The sequence below is a fragment of the Anser brachyrhynchus genome (assembly GCF_964034855.1).
Source record: "Anser brachyrhynchus genome assembly, chromosome: 11".
In the NCBI taxonomy this organism is placed as follows: Eukaryota; Metazoa; Chordata; class Aves; order Anseriformes; family Anatidae; genus Anser; species Anser brachyrhynchus.
Genome location: NC_137706.1, coordinates 6,694,907 through 6,716,322, shown reverse-complemented (window position 1 = coordinate 6,716,322; position 21,416 = coordinate 6,694,907). Strand labels below are relative to the sequence as shown.

Genomic DNA, 21,416 nt, shown 5'->3' with positions numbered 1-21,416 from the left:
TACTCCATGAACATTCATTATTTATTCATGTTCCCAATCGCAATGAAAAATGTTTTGAATAATCATCTGAATACTATACTTTTGTCAAGCACCCCATCAGTAATTTGAATATAGACTGCCTTGTTACCCCTTTTTTTTCTCCATTATGAGTATTAGTAATGAATATTATCTTGAAATGTCTGTTGTGTGTACTTCACACAGATTTGTATGGCAAACTCTTGGATAATAGTAGCTAGCAAATATCTGCACATTTTACAAGTTTTTAATTTTTCTACCAAAACATTTAAGTACTTTATCTGTAATGATGTGCCTGACTCCTTTCATACCAGCTTTATGGTTTTTAAGCTTAACTTTTAGATTCAAAGTTAACAGCCAGTGGGGTGAGAGCTGAGAGCCAGTGGAGTGGGCTGAGAGTGTGTTAGCATTACATAATGTTTCTTAAAGGGTTTCTTCTCTATATCCATTGCCCACACCCCTCACCTCCACATCTTGCATTAATATTTGTGTTTCTACGATTCTTAATTCTAAGATTTTTCTAAAACAGAGATAGTGTGGCCCACCTGTGCCATTGATTTCTGTATAATATTGGCCTGGGTATTGCCTTTGGTTTTGGATGAATTTACTAATGATGTATATGTAAGTTGTAAACAAAAGGGAGTGGGGCAGCAGAGCCCTAATCTAGTTACTGGGTAGAAGAAATTTAAACTGCGGCCATTACTTTAATGTGATATGAAGAATCTTGAATCCTTAATTCTTACTTAGAAATTCTCTATGTAGAATTGCATTTAAAATGTAATCAACTGTTAATGTGTTCTGTATTGCTGCTTCAGGATGATCATAATTTGCACTATTAATCTGGACATACTTCTATTTTCCATTGATAGTGAATGAGAGCGTACTTTCTCATCTAGTGTGAATGTGGAACAGATTTGAACATATTTGGAAGTTCAAAGATTTATTGTTTAAATTGTACAGTGGTCTTTTTTTTCCTTCCTCTTAATACGAACTCAATGACTTCCCTTTTTTGAAAAGATAGCAAACCAGCTAAAGTGGTTTACATTGACTCACCTCTTCTGAAAAAGGAAATGACAGTAAGAGAGAGGAACCAAGTCTTCCATGAAATTCCAATAGATTTCCTAGCATCTAAGAAGTCTTACGTTTCAGTTTCTGATGTTTTGATGGACAAACCAGCTGAGGACAATCTACTTCAGTGGGAAGTACGTAGCTTCACATTTTGTTTGGGTAAAACAAAATGAAACAAACAAACAAAAAAACCTACTAGGTTATAGTTCCTAAGTTACTTGTTGTGTCTTAATAAAGGCAAGTTTAGGTTTCCTGTTGACAGTTTTTCTACTATTGAGGTACAGGCTCTGTCTTTAAAGATGTCTGTCTGTCTAGTTCCTTTAAATGCTTCTTTTTTGTCTTCAGCTCAGATTTAATGTTTACTTCTTTAAAATATATTTTGACTGGTTTATTTAGGAAGTAAAAGTTCTATGGGCTTTTCTTCTCTTTTGAAAGGCCTTTCAATACCTATGGTTTAAGATATTCCACATGAAACACTGGCATTTTTTCATTAACGGCCCCTGTCTCCCAACAGTCAAAATGTGGATAGTAGAACAGTTTTCAGGTTTCCAACTTGGCAGTGTCTCATTTGTGATTCATACATTCTATTTATTGGCCTGTTTGATTGTATTATATTTTTCTTTTTCTCCCTGTGTTAAGATGGCTTCTGATACCTGCGAATACAGGAAGATTCCTCTTCCAAATGACACAGGAATGGAGTTTGATGATGATGTTACAGAACTGGAAACTTTTGGTGCAGCTGTCAAACTCTCAAGGATTTCTAAAACAGAAAATACTTCTCCTACAGTTAGTAATGCTGGTAAAGTTTTGTCACATGACCTAAAATTAGGAAAGAAAAAGACATCCGCTGTAAACAGTGAAGCTGAACAAGGAAAAACCTCAGTTTCTGAGCAAGGAGTTTCATCGAATTCCAGCATGCAGTTTCCATCATGTGGTGTTCTATGCTTCAGCCCTGGAGAAAACTCATCTCATAAAAACTTTCAGTCGGAGGAGGTACAGTTGAACAAAGCACAGCATGTCATGAACAAGAAAGTATCAGACAATGAAACAAAATTAAATACTTCATATAATGCTGTTAGTTTCAAGAAAGAGTCTGACGCTGCACAAAAAAATGAGACATACACTCCTTTATGCAGTAGTGACACTGATGAAGATCGTTTGATAATTGATACAGAATGTAAAAACACTGATTCTTGCAAAACAACTGTACCAAACACTGTTTCTCGTACCTCAGCACGGACTTCCAAGTCACCTTCCCCCACCCAAAATCCATCAGCAAGTATGACTGATTGCTCAGAAGTCATCGATCAGGGAGAAAGTGCTTCCAGAATGCTAACAAGAAAGTTGTCCAAAGAAGTTGATCCTGTTGGACAGATTTTGAAAATGCAAACAGAACTCCTTAAGTCACCTTCCCAAAAAGGTCATGAGCAGCCATTAGTGAGCTGTGATAGTCCTGCTGCTATGCAAGCTCATGTGCCTCAATCTCCAAAGCCATCAGTGGTCTCCCATGCAGAAACTTTGCCAAGTCCTGCCTCCAATCCCAGTGGCTCATCTAGGAATACCTGGACATGGCTTTTTCAGGGTGTGCCAAAGAGTAAGTAGTGTTCATAGGGTAGGGAGTAAAATTGAGACAGTTCACTAAAACTTAGGAGAAAAAACATTGTAATTCTTTTGTGTGAAGAAAATCCTAATAGTACTTCTGTTACATTTATTTGGATATGGTTTTTTAACAGTATCTTTACACCACTATCTAATCCAGAGGCTTGAGCTGTTTCAGTAACCAATAAATAGATGGCAGCTCTCAGTAGGCATTCATTCCAAGTATTTTTTTGTCTCTTTATGTTGAGTGACTGTGACATAGAAAACAGCCTTTCAATTCGATTCATATAGAATGGTCTGTTTGTGTAAGAAATACAATAAGTAGGATAAAATATGGGGGAGTATTTAATAATGTACTCTTTAGAAGTTACAGTAGACATTTTCCAAAATCATTTAAAAAAAAAAAAAAGAAGCGACTTCTTGTGCCTAATGAGCAGGCTTTTCACCCCCAAACTATTGTCAAACAAAAAATCTACCGTGAGAGGGGAAAAAAAGCTAATTAGCCTCATGGTGAAGTATATGCAAGTTTTGTCACTTTAAATTTTATTTTTTCTATAGGAAAGCTGTCAGATGAACTTCAGATGCTTGCGGAAAACCCTTCAGAGTATAAAGCACCTCAGGATGGCAACCTTGTGTATAAGCTATTCAGTTTGGATGATCTGTTGTTACTTGTGCGTTGCAATGTGCAGAAAGTGAAGCCGTTGCCACATTCCCATAAAAAGAAAAAAGATCAAAAGGTACAGCTTTTTTTGGTCAGGGTTTTTGGTTGGTTGGTTTAGATTTTTTTTGGTTTTTACGTTGTGCTCAACTGGAATTTGTTCCTTTAGTATCTCTGGGATTCATGGTTCTTCATAGCACGTGTTTTCCCTCAGACAATTAACACATTTGAATTGTAACTCTATGGTGTACATCTTTTTAAGTAAATATTTGCTCTAGGAAGAGAAGCAACTTTTTTTTTTAAAACCTTCTTGATTAGAACAGATAAATGTAGTTCTGCATTTCTTATTACACCTCTATTTCAGTAATATGTATATATATAATTATAGTCACATAAAATCAGTTCGAACTATTCTTAAAAGTTAATGCACCAATTAGTTTTTCACCAAACATTTTGAGGTTGTTCAGGATCATAAGTACATTGCTTGAAAAGACTATGGAATACATTTTAGCAAATTGCTTGTCTTAAGAGCTAAAATGCTTCAAGTACAAATGAAATCTAAATATTCCTCTTTATATCAGGTCCTCGTTACATCAGGACAAAAAAAGCTTATTCTGGAATTCTCAGTAATTCATTTTTTGTCAAGAGTCCTCACAATCATTTGACAAATGTGATCTGGCATCTCCCTCCCGAAAATACCAGAATGGTGGTAGGCAGGTATACATACACTCTGGGAGGTGTTTATACTTTTGTTGAAATAGAAATTGGTCTCAATAGCCCTGATTACTTGTTAAGATTCTGTGCTCCGAATCTTATTTTGAAGAATTATCCTAGCTTTGCTGTCCACTGCATATAAAAGCCTGTGAATAGCTGCTTAGTTTTCTAATCAGAATTTGAGCACTGTTTATTTTTGAAAACAACTGCTGGAATTCAAGCCTTAGTTTGTCAATGGAGAGAGGCTTATATTTTCTCTGTTAAACATGCAAAGGTGAGATTCTGACAAGGTGAATAAATGGCAGAATTCTAAGAATGAGCAAATTAGTATAATTAGGTTTTTTTCTTAAGTTCCTGCAGAGGGCAGTAGAGCATAGAAGTGGGTACTTCAAAATAATACAGTCTCAATTTTATTTGTAAAAGCTTGCCTAGGCTTTTTTTCCCCCCTTCCATTTCAACTTCCTTTAAATAGCGTCTGCATAGCCTTAAGCTCATAGTATGGGTTTCATAAAACAAGAGCCATTACATGAAGTCCTTGGTGTAGTAGAAGAATATGATGATTATTAGTGACAAAATGTAGTTCAAATGCTGTAATAATTTTTTTTGACAGTCAGTGCTGATTTTGCTTATATTTTCACTTTTGTAGGTTGTTCCGATATTCCTGTTGCCAAAACTGGAATACCAAGCCTATTATGGTGTTGAAGCTCTTACGGAAAGTGAAGTATGTCTGATGTGGACAGAGAGTATGTTGCATTCTGCATGTTTATTTTACATTGGTAAGTTTGTGTTGATTTTTGCTTAAGAAACATGTATGTCTGAATGCTTATGGAATAACATGAGAAAAGTATTTATTACAGGTATATTCCACATATCCTTATTTAGTTTCGTTTTCTAATTTAGATCTTCACTTTCATCTTAAATAAGTTTTGTCTCTAAAATTTTTTCCATGTGGTGAATGAAGATATTTCAACTTTAGTTTCGGGTGGTTAGCATCCAGTAATGTTTTTTTCAGTAACTGCATGTATTTGCCTTTCAAATAAAAATGTATCTATAACCCTGCTTCTAATTTTCAAAAATTAGTTATCTTCATTATTTAATTTTTTTTAGTCATATACAACATGAATTACTGTTATGTAGGGGCTGTAAAAATAACTTCTTTATGAGATATGTTCTATAATACGTTTTATCATTTTGTGAAATCGTTTTAAGTGAATTTGTTGTCACATACCAAAAATGGTGAAGAACAGACCATCAGGTATGTGGTTTAGAGAATACTGATTTCTAAAGCTTTGAACCTTCGGTGTGGGAAAGGGTCAAGTGCTACTTTTCTCTTTTAAAACTGGCAATAATGTTTATACTTCTACACTGATAACATGTAGACAGATAAGAGAATGAGGAAAAGCAAGCAAGATAAGACTAGACCAAGTTTTGTCGTTCAAAACTATGAGAAATTACAAGCTTTGAAAAGAGTATACTTATGTCTCAAAGTACTGAAAATCTTTTTCTGTTTTTGCAGAAAAGAGAAAAATACATAGCATGAGTTTATTAAAAACTTTTTATAGCAGTTGTGTTGCTCAGGAGCTTTGAACACTGGATGATCATACTTACATGACCACATTTTCCAGATTTTCCATTGTCCATATCTAACTGATCCATGAAATTTTATTTCCTAGTAAGTGATATGACTTGAAACATACCTATCATGGGATGGTCTTGATACTCTTTGTCCTGTATCATGCAGCAGATGGAAACAAAAGATAATGTAATAATGTCTATGAATGGGAAGTAATGTATATTCAGTAAGAATGAAGTTGTAAAAAATCCTGTGTAGAAGAGATTACAGCCGTAAATCAGAGCACAGAAAATAAAAATACAATAAATTGGGGATAAAAACTATGGACATGTTAGCAGAAATATATCTTAGTGTAAAGACCATTTTGTGCAAAATCAAAACATAAACCAAACATTCTAGGAATTCGGTGTTATAAGGGTAACTTCCTTAGCAAACTTGCAGTAAAATATGCTGTATTCATGTTTGTACAATGATTCTTTTAGAAGTCAAGAAATGTTATGTCTAGTAGGATACGTACCATTTTGTAGAGAAAAAAAAAAGGTACGTATAAAGAATTTGGCCAGATTATTTTACCAAAGTTTTTAATATATACATATCTCTAATACTAATTACCTGGTAATTAATAACGTTTTAGAAGGAAACATCTGCAACAATTAAAGAAGTTAGCCAAAATGCATCATGTTTGGTGTTTGCTTTGGGGTGAGGGCAATCCTGTTTGTACAGTGAATGAATGTTCTGCAGCAGGGCCTAGCTTTCCTGTTGTAGAAAGATTTGTCTGTTTTTATGGTTGTTATGGTAGCAGTTGTGGCCTGTGGTTGTCTTAACCTTTCCACTTCTGCGCTGAATGACACATTTTGCTCTTGATGACTCATGTCAGAATGCTATTTTAGAAATGCTTAGTTCGTTCTTTCCTAATTTTTACTTTGCATCTTATCATGGAAGTATGAGGTTTATGGGAAATCAGGTACGTTTTAAACAATAGTTTAGCTGATTGAATCTCTTTGTCTGCTGTCCATATTTATTAAAAGTTTTTTCTACTTTCTAATTTTGAAAGTAATAATTGATGTGGGTTCCCCCCCCCTCTAAAATTCCTCACAAAGACAAAATAGTGATATACGAAGTTCTTCATTTCTAATTTATCTTAACATACTCTACCGAAGCTTCTTTATTTATTTATTTATTTTCTTTTTTGAGCAGAAGAACAGTACTAAACTGCACTGAAATTTAGCCCCTTCAAGAAAACTTTTTTATTAGCTTCTCCGGAGTCAAAGCAGTGTGAGGAAATCGGGAAACTTGTAGAGGCTGATGATTGGCTTACAGAGCATGCAGGCTGAAAGAATGCACGTTTATCTAATCTTACATCAGTAACAGGATACTTAACATATGGCTAGGGTGCAGAAGTTTGCATACAGCTCACCCAGCCAACACCCCTTTACTGGGGCTCGCAGGAATGTAGGAGAAAAGATTCTGTGTGCTGCAGGAGTTGTTCTGGCATTAGCAGTCACCACTTCCTGGTTCAGAGGTTTCTTAGTCTCTGCTGTACTGTGCAGAGTCCTGCAAACCATGAAACGGGCGTGGAGCCCTAGGCAGGCAGGCTTTGATAGACGAGCTTCTGACAGGCTCTCTGTTGTGCTCAGGAGAAAGTGTCCCTGAGGTTGAGAAACACTGGTTATTCCAGTCATGTTTGTTTATCAGCTCTTGGATGTGCTTCTTCCAGCAGCAAAACCTGGGATCCGTGTGTGTGTCTGTGTGTGTGTGTGTGTGTGTGCGCGCTTGTAGGAGTTCAAGTGGTACTCCTAGCATGTGCGGCAGGCCTCCTCCCAACTATTTAACAACAACTATATATATATATTTATTTATTTATTTATTTTAAATGCTACATGAATGGACTCTGAGAATGTGTCTAACTTTTGATAGTGACAGAATATGTGGTTTATTCAGGTAGGCAGATTGGGGACTCTGGATTTTTGGTACCACCATGTAGTTTCTAATAGAGGTAGGTAAAATAGATGCATGGAAGTCAACATTAAGTTTTGTGAAAGAGCACCTACCACAGCTTTTAATAGGAAATTGTTGCCATGTTCTACTTCAGGCTTCTTTCCGCTATGGTTAAAAATGTTAAAAGGCAGCTGTAAAATTTTGCTTTCCAGCTGATGTTTTTGGGGAGCTGTGAAAAACTGTGGCAAGTGTCCTGGTTTAGTTAGACACTTCTTTCAAATTGCATAGTTTTTTTTTTTCCTGAAACGCAAGTGACAATTGTCCAACAGTGATAATATCCCTGTATTACAGGCAGCTTAAAATAGGGTGAATGTCTCATTCTTGTTCATTACTCTGACAAGTGCAAGTAAGAGTACTGCTATCATGTATTTGGGGTAAACAGAAAGACAGACTTGAACTAGTCATCCTCTTAGATCATACTACAATATGAAATTTTTAATGTGAAATATGACCTATCATAAAGGAATTTTAAAATTAGCAATAGTAAAGACACAGACTTATTGCACTTAAATTTACGTGACAGTACAACTGTGAAGAGATGAAAAAAATGATTAAAAAATGATTTTTACCATTAATAATGCGGTACCTAGAAAACTTGCCGCCTTATTCAGATAGTTCTGAGGCTATATAGATCTTAAGTGAACCCTTTAAAATTGAAGTTTTGAGTGCTTAGCAGACATCAATGGTAAGTTGCTTAGGAGCTCTTGGATCTTGAAAGAACTTCTTCTCACAGTATTAGTAATCCTTTGTGTTGCTAGATGGAAAGTTCTCTGGACCTTGGCCAGTGCCCCATAATTGTCTGGTGTTCTTCAGTGGTATTACTCTGACTGAGGGAAGAATCTCATAGCTCTGCACAGTGACTCAGCAGTGCTGCCAGCTCAGGAGAAGAGAGAGAAAACGGAAGTTTACCCATTGTTTCCTGTGTAAATTGCAAGATATGCTATCAAGTAGAATTTTTGATTTCATATATTCTCAAAGAATAGACTTTGAGTTTGTACAAAAGCAGAGATACTATTTTCAAACAGAGTGTGCTGTCCTCCTGATGGTAGAGCACATTGCTCAGTTGTTGCTTTAAGTCCCCTTACGACGCAAATAAGAAATCCTGCATCGGCAAAGGGAAGTAATCTCTGTCACATTTCCTAAATTGAGGACTTATATTTTATTTAATCAGTAAAAAAAAAAAAATGTGATAAGCTTTGCTGATTAAAAATGGAAATGCTTTGTCCCAGATATTATTCTTCAATTGGCATTAAGTACCCAGGTATAGTTTACCTTCACCTAAATAAAATAATACTGACTTTTAAATAAAGACGATTTGAAAACTGATTGGAAAAAGTACTTACTGTATTGATAACTTACTGAATGTCAAGTGTTTTCAGTCAGTCACTTCTCAGTTATAATATACAGTAATATAAATTAGGTATGAGTAGTTCATAGATTTCTTTTTTTTCCAGCTATGCTGTCAATGAGTTTAGAATGGAGAACATTTTGATTTGACAAGACACTAATAAGGAATGGAGAACACATTTTTATTTTTTTTTATAATGACTTCAAGTTTCTTTTTTTATAGTTAGCAGTGCAGAATATTAATCCTAGGTGCTTAGCCTTACACAAAATACTGATATCAAGGAAAGCAGCAAATGCACTGGTATTTAAAAGAAACCAGATGTCCTGGTGCCTTTTTAAAAATCTAGTAAAAAGAGAGTTATTACTTGGTCATCTTACATCATATAACGAATTGCTGAATAATGTTTATCCTTGAATGTGAAATGCTTTGGCTTAGCAATTATAAATGTACAATTGAAGCATGTAGACTACCTACGAGAGCAAATTTGTAGCAAGTCAGTTAATTGTATTGAGCAGGTCATTTTTATTATGCTGCCTTTTCCTCATTCTCCTCGTGGGAACTGTAATAGAACAGTTTTCTGGGAAAATCTCAACATGAGAGAGAACTTTCCTTCATAAGATATAGTCACCACATCAGTGTACAAGCTATGATAATGATCTCTATTGCTTATCAAGTGAAAATTCGGGCTAAACCATTCCCCTCAGCAGTTATTATAAAAATGTGTTGAGGAAAGCTTTGAATTGCTACTCTTAGCTATGTCAAAGATAAATAGTCTTTACCAATTTGCTATGAAAAAGGCCAGAATAGTAAGCTGTATTTTTTCAAGAGGAAAAAAAAAAGGCAGAGGTACAGAATCCTCAGAATATGAAATAACATGAATGTTCAGATAACTTACCAGAATAGAAAAGGAAGTAAATTAAACACTGACGTAAATTTGCCTTAAAAGATAAACTTGGGTGATCTGTACAGTGAGAAAGCCTAGTGTTAAGCATCAGAAGAATTTGAGAAGATACAAACAAGCTGACAAGATTAAGGCCATGGCAAAATGAAGTTACATTTGCTAGACCTCATGCAACGTGTGAGATTTACTGGAATCATGGACGTTTCCCTGATTTAGAAGACAGTCCAAATACAGTTACCCATAATTAAAAGCAACTGAACTGTACATTTTACTTTCAGGTACTGTGCAGTAAGTACTTTTCACTGCTCTACAGTGTAAAAGAGCAAAAACTTTTATTCCCTTTAAAATGCATTACGTCTGCAAATTATGCTTTTATATTTGTTTGTTCTTCCTTTTTGGAAAAAAAAAATATATATTGATATTTTACAGGGCGTATTGATGCTTTTACATCAAAGCTTATTATGCTAGAAAAGATTTCTCCAGAAATTTTAAGAGAAAAACTTGGATTGATTAAGTGAGTATTTTTAGTAGTTCTTTAATAATGAATTTGAAATTCTAATTAGCCTTACAAGTAACTACTTTTCTATTTCTTTTCCTTTTTTACAGGCCTGCAAATTCATTAAATATACTTCATCACATTTTGAAGAAAGTGTCTGAGTAAGTTCTCTATTCTTATTGGCTATATTTATTTGCAGCATTATCCAAGTGATCCTATTTCTTCTGTAGAGTAGTTGTCTACTCTTTGATTTTGTGGAGGTTTTTTTTGGATACATGAAATATTTTAGATTTTTTAGGTCTAGCACAGCATAATGTAATACCATGCAAAGTGTTCTTAGGGTTACAGTTTTTGTGTAAATGATGCAAAATAATAAGAGCTTGATTTTTATGAAACACACACTCAAGAGAGGAGACTGGACGCTTCCAAGTTAATTAAACAGTCACAGGAGTAAGTTGTAATACTATGCTGACATTTAGAACTTTAACTTTTTATTTTTTTTAGTCTTTTTACTTTATGTGTAGCAGTAACACTGACTGTTATGTTCCCTTCTGCTTAGTAAAACAGCATACGTCTTTCTCTGTACACCATTGCAACCTTTGTTCCGTTTCCTTCTTTTTTTTTATTTAGCTACTTCAGGGCTTTCAGTCTGCAAATTTCTTTGCGTGTAATTTTTTTTTTTTGTGAAGCAAGTTTCTTGCACTGTGTGAAGCATCTTAATTTGAATTACAGAAGAATTTTCTTGCGCTTTGTAATTTGTCACTAAGATTTTTTTTATATGAGCAGTTGGTTGATGTTTATCTTCTTGAAAACCTTTTTAATCCTGTGTGTATAAAGCAATTCTGCTCTTTGGGTCTATCCATATAAGCATTATGCTTGGTAAGGTGCTGGTTAATTAAAATGTTACCGTTTGCTATAAGTGGGCAGTTTTCAATATATGCTTAGATGTTTTGTTGAAATATAACGTAAGTAACTGATGACGTACATTGATGATAAATTTGTTTGTTATAAGTATATTAGAAAAACATAAATCAGCAAGCGTTTATGAATACAGTTTAACTCACTCATTTTTGTCCATAGTCTTTTTGTAAAATAGGGACAGATAAGTAAATGTCTAAAGTTGCTTTGCTTCAGCATTAGAAACTTACTAGTTGTCCTGATCAAATGGTCAGATGAAGTGAAACAAAGAAACAAACTAATAGTCTTTTTAATTTTTATCTCTATCTTTTCAGTTTGCAGGAGGGCTCTTATCTATTGACTCATGCCGCAGGAGATTCATCAGTTGCAATCTACAAGAGTTCTCCTGACAAGGCAACGAGAGCATCGTATAACTTACATAAGGCCCATTGTGATTTGCCCACAGTACCTGCCACATTGTCAGTCCCTTGGGTGCCACTAGATCCCAGCCTCCCTTTGCCCTATCACATGGATCATGGCAGAGTGCCATGCACCTTTCCACCTGCACCCCAAGAATCCATGTGGAAACACAAGGTCAGTATCACACTTAATGGAAAAACAGATCAGCAGTCTTGAAATAATCAATTTCATCAGCTACATCCAGCAGATTAAAATAATCTGTCATCTTTGGGGGTATGAAAGAAAGATCCTTTAGACTTCTGTATCTACTGCCAGGCATAGGAATGCGTTTTTCCTGAAAGGTATTTCAGTTGGGATTCATCTTAACTTTAAGCAGTATGGAAAAGCAATATTGGAGCTTGTTATACTTTCAACAAAGGGAAATGGAATACTTCGTAAAGATCTACCTCTGCAGCAGGACAGGCCTCTTCAGTAGACTGCAGGAGTCGTGCTGTAGAGTTATTGTCTCCCTAATGACTACAGAAGTATAGATGATGAGCACAGCTGTAGACAGGTACAGTCAGGTGAGGTGAATTCTACTCGCAGGGGTCTGTTCTATAGGACATTATATTGAACTCTTATCCCAGTTCTCTTCTAATGTGTTTTTTAAAAATACACCTTTTTCCCTGTTTGGCAAAATCTTTTCAGAAAGGAGTTTTGCGTTGTTAATGTGAGTTAATTGTACTTTTGGACAGCAAAAATAATGTAGTATTTGCCTTAAATAAAAGGCTTGTAATTTTAAGGCTTTCAGTGCAGCTGAAACAGATACAGTGTTTCCATTTATAAGGATTTCCTAGTTTTGCTTCTGAGGGTGCTTTTCATTGATGTTCTTTATCTATGGACATGTCAAAAGTAAAAAAAAAAAATAAAAAAAAAATCAGGCATTATTTTTTTTTCCTTTTGGTGTAGATTGACTGATTTGTTGAAAGCCCACATGCTAACTATGCCTAGCTTAGTGGACTATGGGATACTTTTTATGCCAGTTGTATGTTTTACCTACATCCTGACCTCATATGAGGGCAAAACAGAGCAGTTTCTAATTATGTTGTGTGCTTTGGTTTCTGCCAGACAGAAATCCAGGCATGTGGTTAAGGAAGGAGCAGGAGTGGGCAGATCCCACTGGTGACAGGAAGACCAGTTGTGCCTGTCACCCAGTCCAGATGCGGCCTCTGAGGCTGGCTGGAATGAGAAGTAGAGGGCAGCTCTCTGTAGGTAGTTGTGTGTCTATGCTTAATAGAGATTTAAGATTATTAATTCTACTTTTTTTTTTAAACGTGCCTAGATGACGGGGGTGAAAGGGCAGTCGGACACACCCTACGAGGGAAAGCCAGTAACTATGGAAACAAAAGGCAATCCGGCTAAGCCTGTTAGAAATGAAGGTGTGGCTACAAAGAAGCTGAAGAAGATTTACTGCAAACAAAGAATGATGAAGAAAAAGTGGAAAATGAAGTAAAATACAAGTGAAGTAGGAATAGCTGAGCTGTGCTAAGTATGGGCTGGAGAAGGACAAAATGAAACAAGAAATCTGAGGCTTTCTTGCAGGTTTCAAAGGAGCCAGAACAAGCTGGCAAGAGAAACAGCTCCACAGCCATGTTTAAAACACTGAAACAGTCTATAAACCTTAACCCTTTCTTACCTCAGTGCATACATTCAAATGAAAATCTCAAATTCAGTCAGGTTTGTTTTTTTTTTTTTAAAGGCAAGTGTCTGCAGCTGAGGAAAGAGGAGAAATGTATATTCTGTTTCAGTATTTCCACAGAAAAACTGCATCATGAGGAATGAAGCAGTGGTTGATAGCAATATCTGATGTCAGACAGTAGCAAGAAAAACAACTTTTCAGTTTCCTTAATTCAAGAATCACTACGTATTTGTATTCTGACATTTTAAAACCATATTTTGCTTTATGTGATGTAAATAAGAGATTTAATTAGTTTATCATTTTAGCACAGTGTCTAACAATTTTTAAGTTATATTAAAAAATACGTTCTTTTTTAGGGTGGTGTAGCAGCTGAGTCTTTGGGAACAAAAGCTGTGCTTATTTGAAGACTATGTGCCATAAATCTGCACTAGGAAACTTAAAAGTACAGCAAAGTTTGAAATGGTTAAAGAGTCCTTCTATGCTTCCCTAACACAATTTCCAAAAAGTTTGGATTCCAACATGTCTTCAAAAATTAATATTGCAGTTTTTTACAGTATTACTGAATGGCTGCAGCCTAAATCTTGTATCAGATTGCAGGTGGATATACTGTAGTGTTCATCTGAGGTATTAAGGTTTGCCTTAAGTCATTTGATTAAAAAATCACCTGGACTGTACTGTGCCTCAGCAATTCACTTAAAATTTACAGCCAGTCTGACAGACTGAAGTTAAGAAAAGAGAATATTTACTGTTTGTGAAAAGGCCAGTATAAAGCACGTTGTAAGCTATGATGCATCTGTAATTAACGTGATTGATTGTGAGGGAAGAGAGTATTAAAGCTATTTTATGATAATGACTTTCAGTGTTACATGAAACAGAATTTCAACAGAAACAGTGCTTGAAATCGTGGCTGCAAAATTGTTCTCAACTCTAGCTTTTGCTTTCTATCTTCTGAACTGCAGCCTAGGTCTTCCTTTATTAGGAGTAGTGATTTTAGAAGAGCTCACGAATTCTTGAAAGTTTCAAGAATGAAACCAAACCAGTGAATTCTTTCCCATTTTTGCCTTTTAAGTCACGCTACCATTTTAAAATGTCCGGGCCACTTTTTCTTCTTTTTTTGAGTGATATTCTGGCTGTTTGTATACATGCTTATACTGCTAACATGTGAATCAAAGACCTTACAGGTTTCCTTCCAAGTGTTTTATTTGGGCAAAGGAAGATTACCTACTCTTGATATTATACTTTTTTTTTATCATGAAAGTAAAAATAAAACATTTAATTTGCTTACTGGGTTATACACGTTTGGAAATCCTGCAGACAGGTTCTTCTAAGCAAGTTTAAGCAATGAATGTACATTAAAAACTGTTCTTTGTGAAATACCAAGTATTTTCTGATTTTTGTCCCTGTATTATTTTTATTATTTTAGCTGTAGCAATATGTTATTGACAAGCTGAATTAGCGTAGAGCTGTTTGCACATTACAAGTATCCCTGATTCAAAATCCTAAATCCATCTAGTAAGCTCCCATGATAGGAATATTTTAGCTGTGAGTCATTTCTGCCACTTAACTTAGTCTGTGTGGGGAATCAAAGCAGTTTTCAGTGTGTATTTACAAAATCTCCGTCAAGACTTGTGTGGAATTTAGCTTCTTGATACAGTTTCTTATGTTAGAAATGTGTGCTCTTTTTGCCAATCAATCTGTGCAGCTAAAAGACTTGCTTCTATCTTTTAATGTTAACCTAACGATAGTATCCAAATTGTAGTTTATTATCCATTTAGAATATGTAGGGAATATGTGTATATAACACGTGAAATGGCTTTTTAATTCATTATTATTTCTTTAATTATTTTTTTTAATTTATTTATCTGTTTTGGATTAAGTGGCCCTGGAGGAATTGGCTCTAAGGCAGGTTAGTTGTTTGAAAAACTGCTTTTGTTCACATAGCATGGGGTTTATTTTTTTGTGTCCTTTGTTGGGTAGAACACATGCTACCAAAAACTGTGGTCTGTTCATTTTGTCGTGGCCATGCCAAATGTACCTTCATAAAGTTTATGCACAATTTACTATTTTTACAAGCCAGTTATAGCACAACAAGCTTTCTGCTATCAGAAAGGAATTCCTGTTCCCCATAGCTTTGAAGATGCTAAAATGAATCTTGGGGATATCCTCCAAGAGGAGGGATTTGAAATAACCAGCACAGAACAATATCACTTGGATAGCTCTTGGTTGCAGTAGTAGGGTGGGTTTGTGTCTTACGTGTGTATGTGAATGCACTCCGAATCTGCATGGACTTGAAAAGTAAAGAATAGATTTTGTTCTGATAACTATTGCTGCTTCCTAGCTCAATATCACAGCCTTTTCCTATGTCTGCCACATCCTGATAAGTTCTTAGTACATGAGGTTCTGTGGGAAGAGAGATGCTAGTTTTAACACCATATGAAAACCAAATCTTGTCCTTTTAGGTAAGAGCCTGTTACAGCATAAAGACAATATGTCCTTGATCATCTTGCTGCTGGGTATTCCTGTTTCCCAAAAGATGGCATTGCTTTTCAGCATCCTTGGTTTGGTGAATTTAAAAATGGAGGAATGTGAAATATCGTGGACTAAAATCTGTTGTGAGTTTCTTACTTTGCCTAAATTTCAGCTTTGTAATCCAGTGTGATATCTGTATGTAAAGTCAAATTATTATTTTCTCTAATTACAATTCAGCAGAATTCTTCTTGGTGAAATGGGTCTGATAGCAGGACATATTACTAAATGCTCATCAATTTGAGGCAAATGTTGTACCGAGGTATATTTCATTTTGCATCTAAAATACCATTTAAAGGAGTTTGGTAAAAGGAGAAGGGATAGCATACTTACTTTGAGCCGTAACTTCTGAACTTTGAAACAAAACAAAAAAAGACTAAACAAAATAGTTGATTCATAAAAAAAAAAAAAGGATTTCAGTCAAGTTTGAAAAACTGCTAAATATCAGTTGATGAATCATGGGTCCTGTGCAGACTGATCCCAAAGGGACAGTTACCTGTGGAGGAGAAGGAAGGAATACAGGAGAGCCTGACTGTTATGTTACCACCAGTCAACTCCCAAATCTAACAGAGTGTAGAGCTGTGCAAAGAAGGAACCTACAGTTGGACGAGAGTGAGCAGGCCTGGATCTTACTCCATAGAAAACTGTTCTTCTGTAGATAACTAATACTGATCTTTTTTGTGGCCTCAATCCGCTGAATTTAGGAACAAATTTTCAGATATCACAATCCTGTCCTATAATTCCAATTTCCAGTTTGGTGTTTGGAATGGGTTGTGTATTTATATTAAGGTTTATAGGACTAATTTTTAAATGCAATTAGTACTTTTTGTCGATCTGTACTTTAAGAATATCTTTTATATAAGCATTTGGAGTGCGTGGTTAGATGTTACTTATCCCATCTAAGAATCTTCCAGTTTTATTTTTCTCTCATTAGATTTTTGTCTTTATGTGATTTACCTGGTTATAAAGAGCACATACTGTCCTGTCTCTTAGAATTGGAAGTTGTAACTGCAGGAGAATTGCCCTAACTTCTTTCTAAATTTGGTATTCAATTCTCTCAGCATTTTGGTGCAAATGTTTGTGGTCTGGTACTAATGGGGCAGCTTGTGCTGCTACTTGTGATTTTTTTTATTCTGGGTGCAGGACTTCTTTTTAAAAGTTCATGCAGTTCTTCCTGTCCAGGTTTCTCTGAACAGCAACTCTTAGTCCACTCTAATTCTTCTCCACTTTCAGTGTCATCTGCAAACTAAGATTGATTCAATTGTGGTAGCCAGATGATTTATAAGACAACTGAATAGTAGTGGACCAAGTGTCAACTCCTGAGGAGCTCCATTTGTGACTACTAGTACACCTCTGAGCCACTAAACACCTCACAAAAATAGAAGAAACCCTCTGAGAACATAAAGTTTTATGTGCTGTGTAGAGTGACTGGTACTAAATCTGATTCTCTCCTTTCACTACCTTTTTTTACTAGGTTAAATTGGTAGGCAGTCTCAATTTAGTTTTGGAGGACTAGAAGGGCAATCGTTACCTGGCATTTGAGATTATTGGTTGACGTGCATGCAAAAGCATGAAACATGACCAGTTTTTTCATATTATGTGTATGACTACGATGGGCTACTGATTGTGAAATGTAACTTCTCTTTTTTTCTGCAGTAATAAGTGCTGTCAAGCTCTAATTGCACTTTGCACTGAAGGATCACTAATGATCAGCTTTCATTCCCACGTGTGACTTGCTAGACCTCTTCACTACTTGAGTGCAAAACTTTTTAAGAATACAATGCACATTGTTTATGTAAAAGCGTTAGGAAAAGATTTATCATGTTTTCTTAGTGTCTTGTAATGTAGCCTAGCAGCTGGAAGCATGGAAAAGAACAGGGACGATGTGACAGGACATTCATCCTTGTGCTGGCAGGTAGGAGCTACCCACAGCAAGTGAGTATCAACTCAATGCAGTGATGTTCAATAGCAAGCATTGAACCGTTTGAAAAGGTACATCTTTTGCTTCTTATTTGATTGTTCTGTATTCTAAGTAGCAGCTTGTCTCCAAAACAAGGTAAAGACCAGCTTAGATGTGGTCTTTCAGTGTGTTTAGTGCTGAGCTTCATTTAAGCTGGCTTTAGTTCTACTGGTAGAAGAAATCAGAGCATTTTCAGTCTCTCTCTTTGTCTGACTGGATATATAATGTCCTAGATGCTTCTGAGAATTTCTGTAACTAAGCTTCTTTTTTCTTAAGCACAATACAGCCTTTCTTACAAGGAAGGGCACAGTCTTTCCCAGAAGCACTGCTATTGCTTGATATGCTTTCAGATTTCGTTAAGAGTAGGTTTGCTTTTTCATAGTTGTTTTTAAATCGTATTTTTCTGCAGAGTTCTTTAAATTTTGTTTGCAAGTTTGAATTCTATTACTCTATGCCAAAAATAATATATTAAAGTGTTTTCGAAGTTGTGTTATTCTGCTATGTATCCCAAATTACATTTCCAGAAAACAACTTTTAGTGTCCAGGTGGTTTAAGCAGAGAACATTTGAATTGCACCTTACCTAGTTTGTAGGTGAAGATTTGTCATTGTCAAAAAGCTGACCATAGACATTCTGGGTCTTATAAGGGTATTCTATAGATAATCTCAAGGCTGATTTAATTTGACTGTCTTCAAGGCAAGCCAGTACACATCTGCCTGTAAGATTGAGAAGACACTGTTCTCCTATACCTTGCAGTGGGACTTTTTGTTGTTGTTCCTATGAAACTGGAGCAACACACTGCTAGCTTGATTTGTAGAATAATTTGGTATCAAAATTATTAAACAGTATTCGTCCTAGTGCAGTCTTGAGGACTTCCATCAGTATCAGTACTCATCTCTTGTGCGCTTACCTCATTCCTCAAGGCATCATGGTAATTTTGTATGAAGTATAACAGTAGAGGTAATTCAGAGGAAACTTAGTATCTTTTGTTACTGTTTGTGATGTAAAGATTTCAGTAGATATTAAAAGAATATTGTAATTCAGAAAGAGGGGAAAAAATGAGTAATTGTATCCACAAACAGAGAAGAGGGGGGGGAGTGAGGAGAGCCACCGTTACCAAACCCAGCAACATAGTCCCTGATGCTTTAAATAAAATACAGTAGCAACATCATTCTTTTATTCACAGCATGTTTTTTTGGAAGTATACATTTCTTGAGATTGCCCTAGTAAAGGAAAATTGTTTATTTTTCCACTGGGCAATTTCTTTGTTCGGAAGAACCAAAAGGAAAAGTATACTGATATTGCTGACCAAAACTAGTATCAGCCAAGCCAGCTTCTTTCATGTTGAAGGTGGTAGTTCACATTACAGTTACACAGATACTTTTAAAGGCAACTTTTCCAAAAGGTGCATAAATGCATTTCAGTTTTGCTAAGACTTACTCGGAGATACTTATCTAAACAGTTTGCCATGCATGTCTGAGATTCCTCTGTTGTAAGGCAGCATGAATGGCTAGGAAAGGCTATATCACCTGCCTGTTCCCTAAAAATAAGCACATACCCCATCAGTGCTTATTTCTCAGATACTGCCAAACGACTGTAATTTGTGAAGAAAGAAAAAGAGCAAGCTCTACCATGGTAGATATCGTCAGAACGTTTTGAACAGTGATAATGCTTCTGACTTTAAAAAGTCAGTATGTGAGAAAAGATTGAGTTTTAATAAATCTTGACATACTTCTGAGAGCCTTTTGAGCATTTCAAGGATGTTGGAAACTTTTTAATACTCAAGGACATGTGACTCATTATATTTTTGAAATTTTACCTTAAAGTGAGAGCTATAGACTGTCTGCTCCCCACCACTGCCTTGTACAGGAAACCCTGAATTTTTGCAAATTGCCGGCTTTTAGGAACTGATGCCTTCAGGAAAATGGCAGTTGTGAGGCTGGCAGAGATAATGATAGTTAGAATGCTGTGTTAGTATAATAAGTCCTTTGCTAGTTATGACCTGTGTGAGCACCGTAATAGTCAGATTTGTATATTTAGGGTGAGAGAGCTGCTGAATCCCTCAACAGAATAACATCAAAGATGATAAAGTAGTGCCAAATGAAGGATGATTGATCCTTAGCTATAACTGGTGCAGGTGAGTACAGTACTGAGTTTGAAACCATTTACAACATGATTATTAAACCTAAATGCATTGCAGGTGTTGCTGGGGAGGTCATATATTGTCTGCGCAACTATAGTCGGAAAGTTTGAGCATTTCCTTATAAAGATATTTAGTGATAACACAGTAAATTCCTAGAGTTTATACAGAGGTTCATATACATGTATCTTCAAATGATCAGCTGTAGAAAATCAGAAAAATAGGCAAGCTTTTGCCCAGTCTAGTGCTTTCTCAAACCTGAATCTGACATAGAGGGAAATTGTACATCTAGAAACAGATTCAGTTGTTGGGAGCACTTATTCCCAATTTGAGTCATTTCCAAATCTGCTTATGAGGTCATGGCTCTTAGATTAATGCAGACTTGAAGATTTGTATATCCCGTAGTTAAGCAAACAGCATGAGTGTTATTCTGTGCCATGCCTCCTGCAATTGATGTTTCAATGCATTCCAAAACTCTACCTACCAAATCTTTGTGCAAGCAATTCAGAAAAAAAAAAAAAGAATGTAAACAAATTTCTGCTGAACCAAGCCATTCTTAGTTATTGCGTTCAGTTACTATGCTTATGCAGTTCTGTTTCCTTGATTAGCTGGAGAAGCCCAGTTCTCCCATGTAATTTTCTGGATATTCTGTTAAAATTGGAAAGTAATACAATAAAATAAAAAGGAGGTGTAATTGCTAGGTAACTGCACATGCTACTTTGAATGTGTTTTTTTATTTATTTTTGTAGCCATTTACAAATGAGTAAGTGCATTTGAAATTCTTTGGCTTCTTTACAGGTAACCTAAGCAGAATGGCCATTAAGATTGATCAGACGTCTTATCTCAAAAGCAGCACATTTAGGTTAAGAAACATGGAGAACATGCTATGCTGACACTGTCATTGTCTCTGGAGAAAAAGAAACTTGTGGGTGATTACACCTCTCACTACAGCCTTTTATATAATAAACAGTATGTTTATATGCTGGTACATGAATAGTAAGTTTGTTTCCTGCCTTGTCCAGGGAAGATACCTCATACAACGTCATATCTGTCAAAAGAATGCATTATAATCCAGTTGTAAGGTTTCCCTCCAGCCTGAATAGATTTGAAGAGATGAAATAGAGTAGTACGCACTTATTTTGCTTTCAAAGTAACAAATGACTGTGGCTTTATGTTATTCTGTGTGCTGTGAGCGCATGTGTATGTCAGACTGTTGCTTTGGCTTCTAGCTGTTACACTAGCAAAACTACCCTGAAGGCTTTCTTTGGTACTGCCTCCAACTCCACAAGACAGGCAACAGCTGTCTGTCTCTCCATGTCTGTTCTTGTAGATCAGTCAGCTGGTCTTGAACTCCTCTCCTGCTTTATATGAGGTTATTCTATACGGACAGTGATGGTTGCTTATTATTGTGTTGATGACCTCCTAG

At 35.8% G+C, this 21,416-nt stretch overlaps 1 protein-coding gene across 9 annotated transcripts in view; it reads left to right on the top strand.

Moving 5' to 3' along the window:
* The window catches only part of ICE2 (interactor of little elongation complex ELL subunit 2), a 30,609-nt gene extending 9,632 nt beyond the window's left edge, over positions 1-20,977 (top strand). For 6 of the 9 annotated variants that reach the window (XM_080608041.1, XM_080608043.1, XM_080608040.1 and 3 more), the window contains 8 exons: positions 1,033-1,217; positions 1,723-2,677; positions 3,241-3,419; positions 4,701-4,830; positions 10,304-10,388; positions 10,481-10,531; positions 11,603-11,861; positions 13,009-20,977. In XM_080608041.1, coding sequence (XP_080464167.1) covers positions 1,033-1,217; positions 1,723-2,677; positions 3,241-3,419; positions 4,701-4,830; positions 10,304-10,388; positions 10,481-10,531; positions 11,603-11,861; positions 13,009-13,179 — 2,015 coding nt within the window. In that variant the 3' untranslated portion in view covers positions 13,180-20,977. The remainder of the gene's footprint in view (positions 1-1,032; positions 1,218-1,722; positions 2,678-3,240; positions 3,420-4,700; positions 4,831-10,303; positions 10,389-10,480; positions 10,532-11,602; positions 11,862-13,008) is intronic. The other 3 variants (XR_013956085.1, XR_013956086.1, XR_013956087.1) reach the window with 3 other exon arrangements.
* Positions 20,978-21,416: the final 439 nt, after the last annotated feature.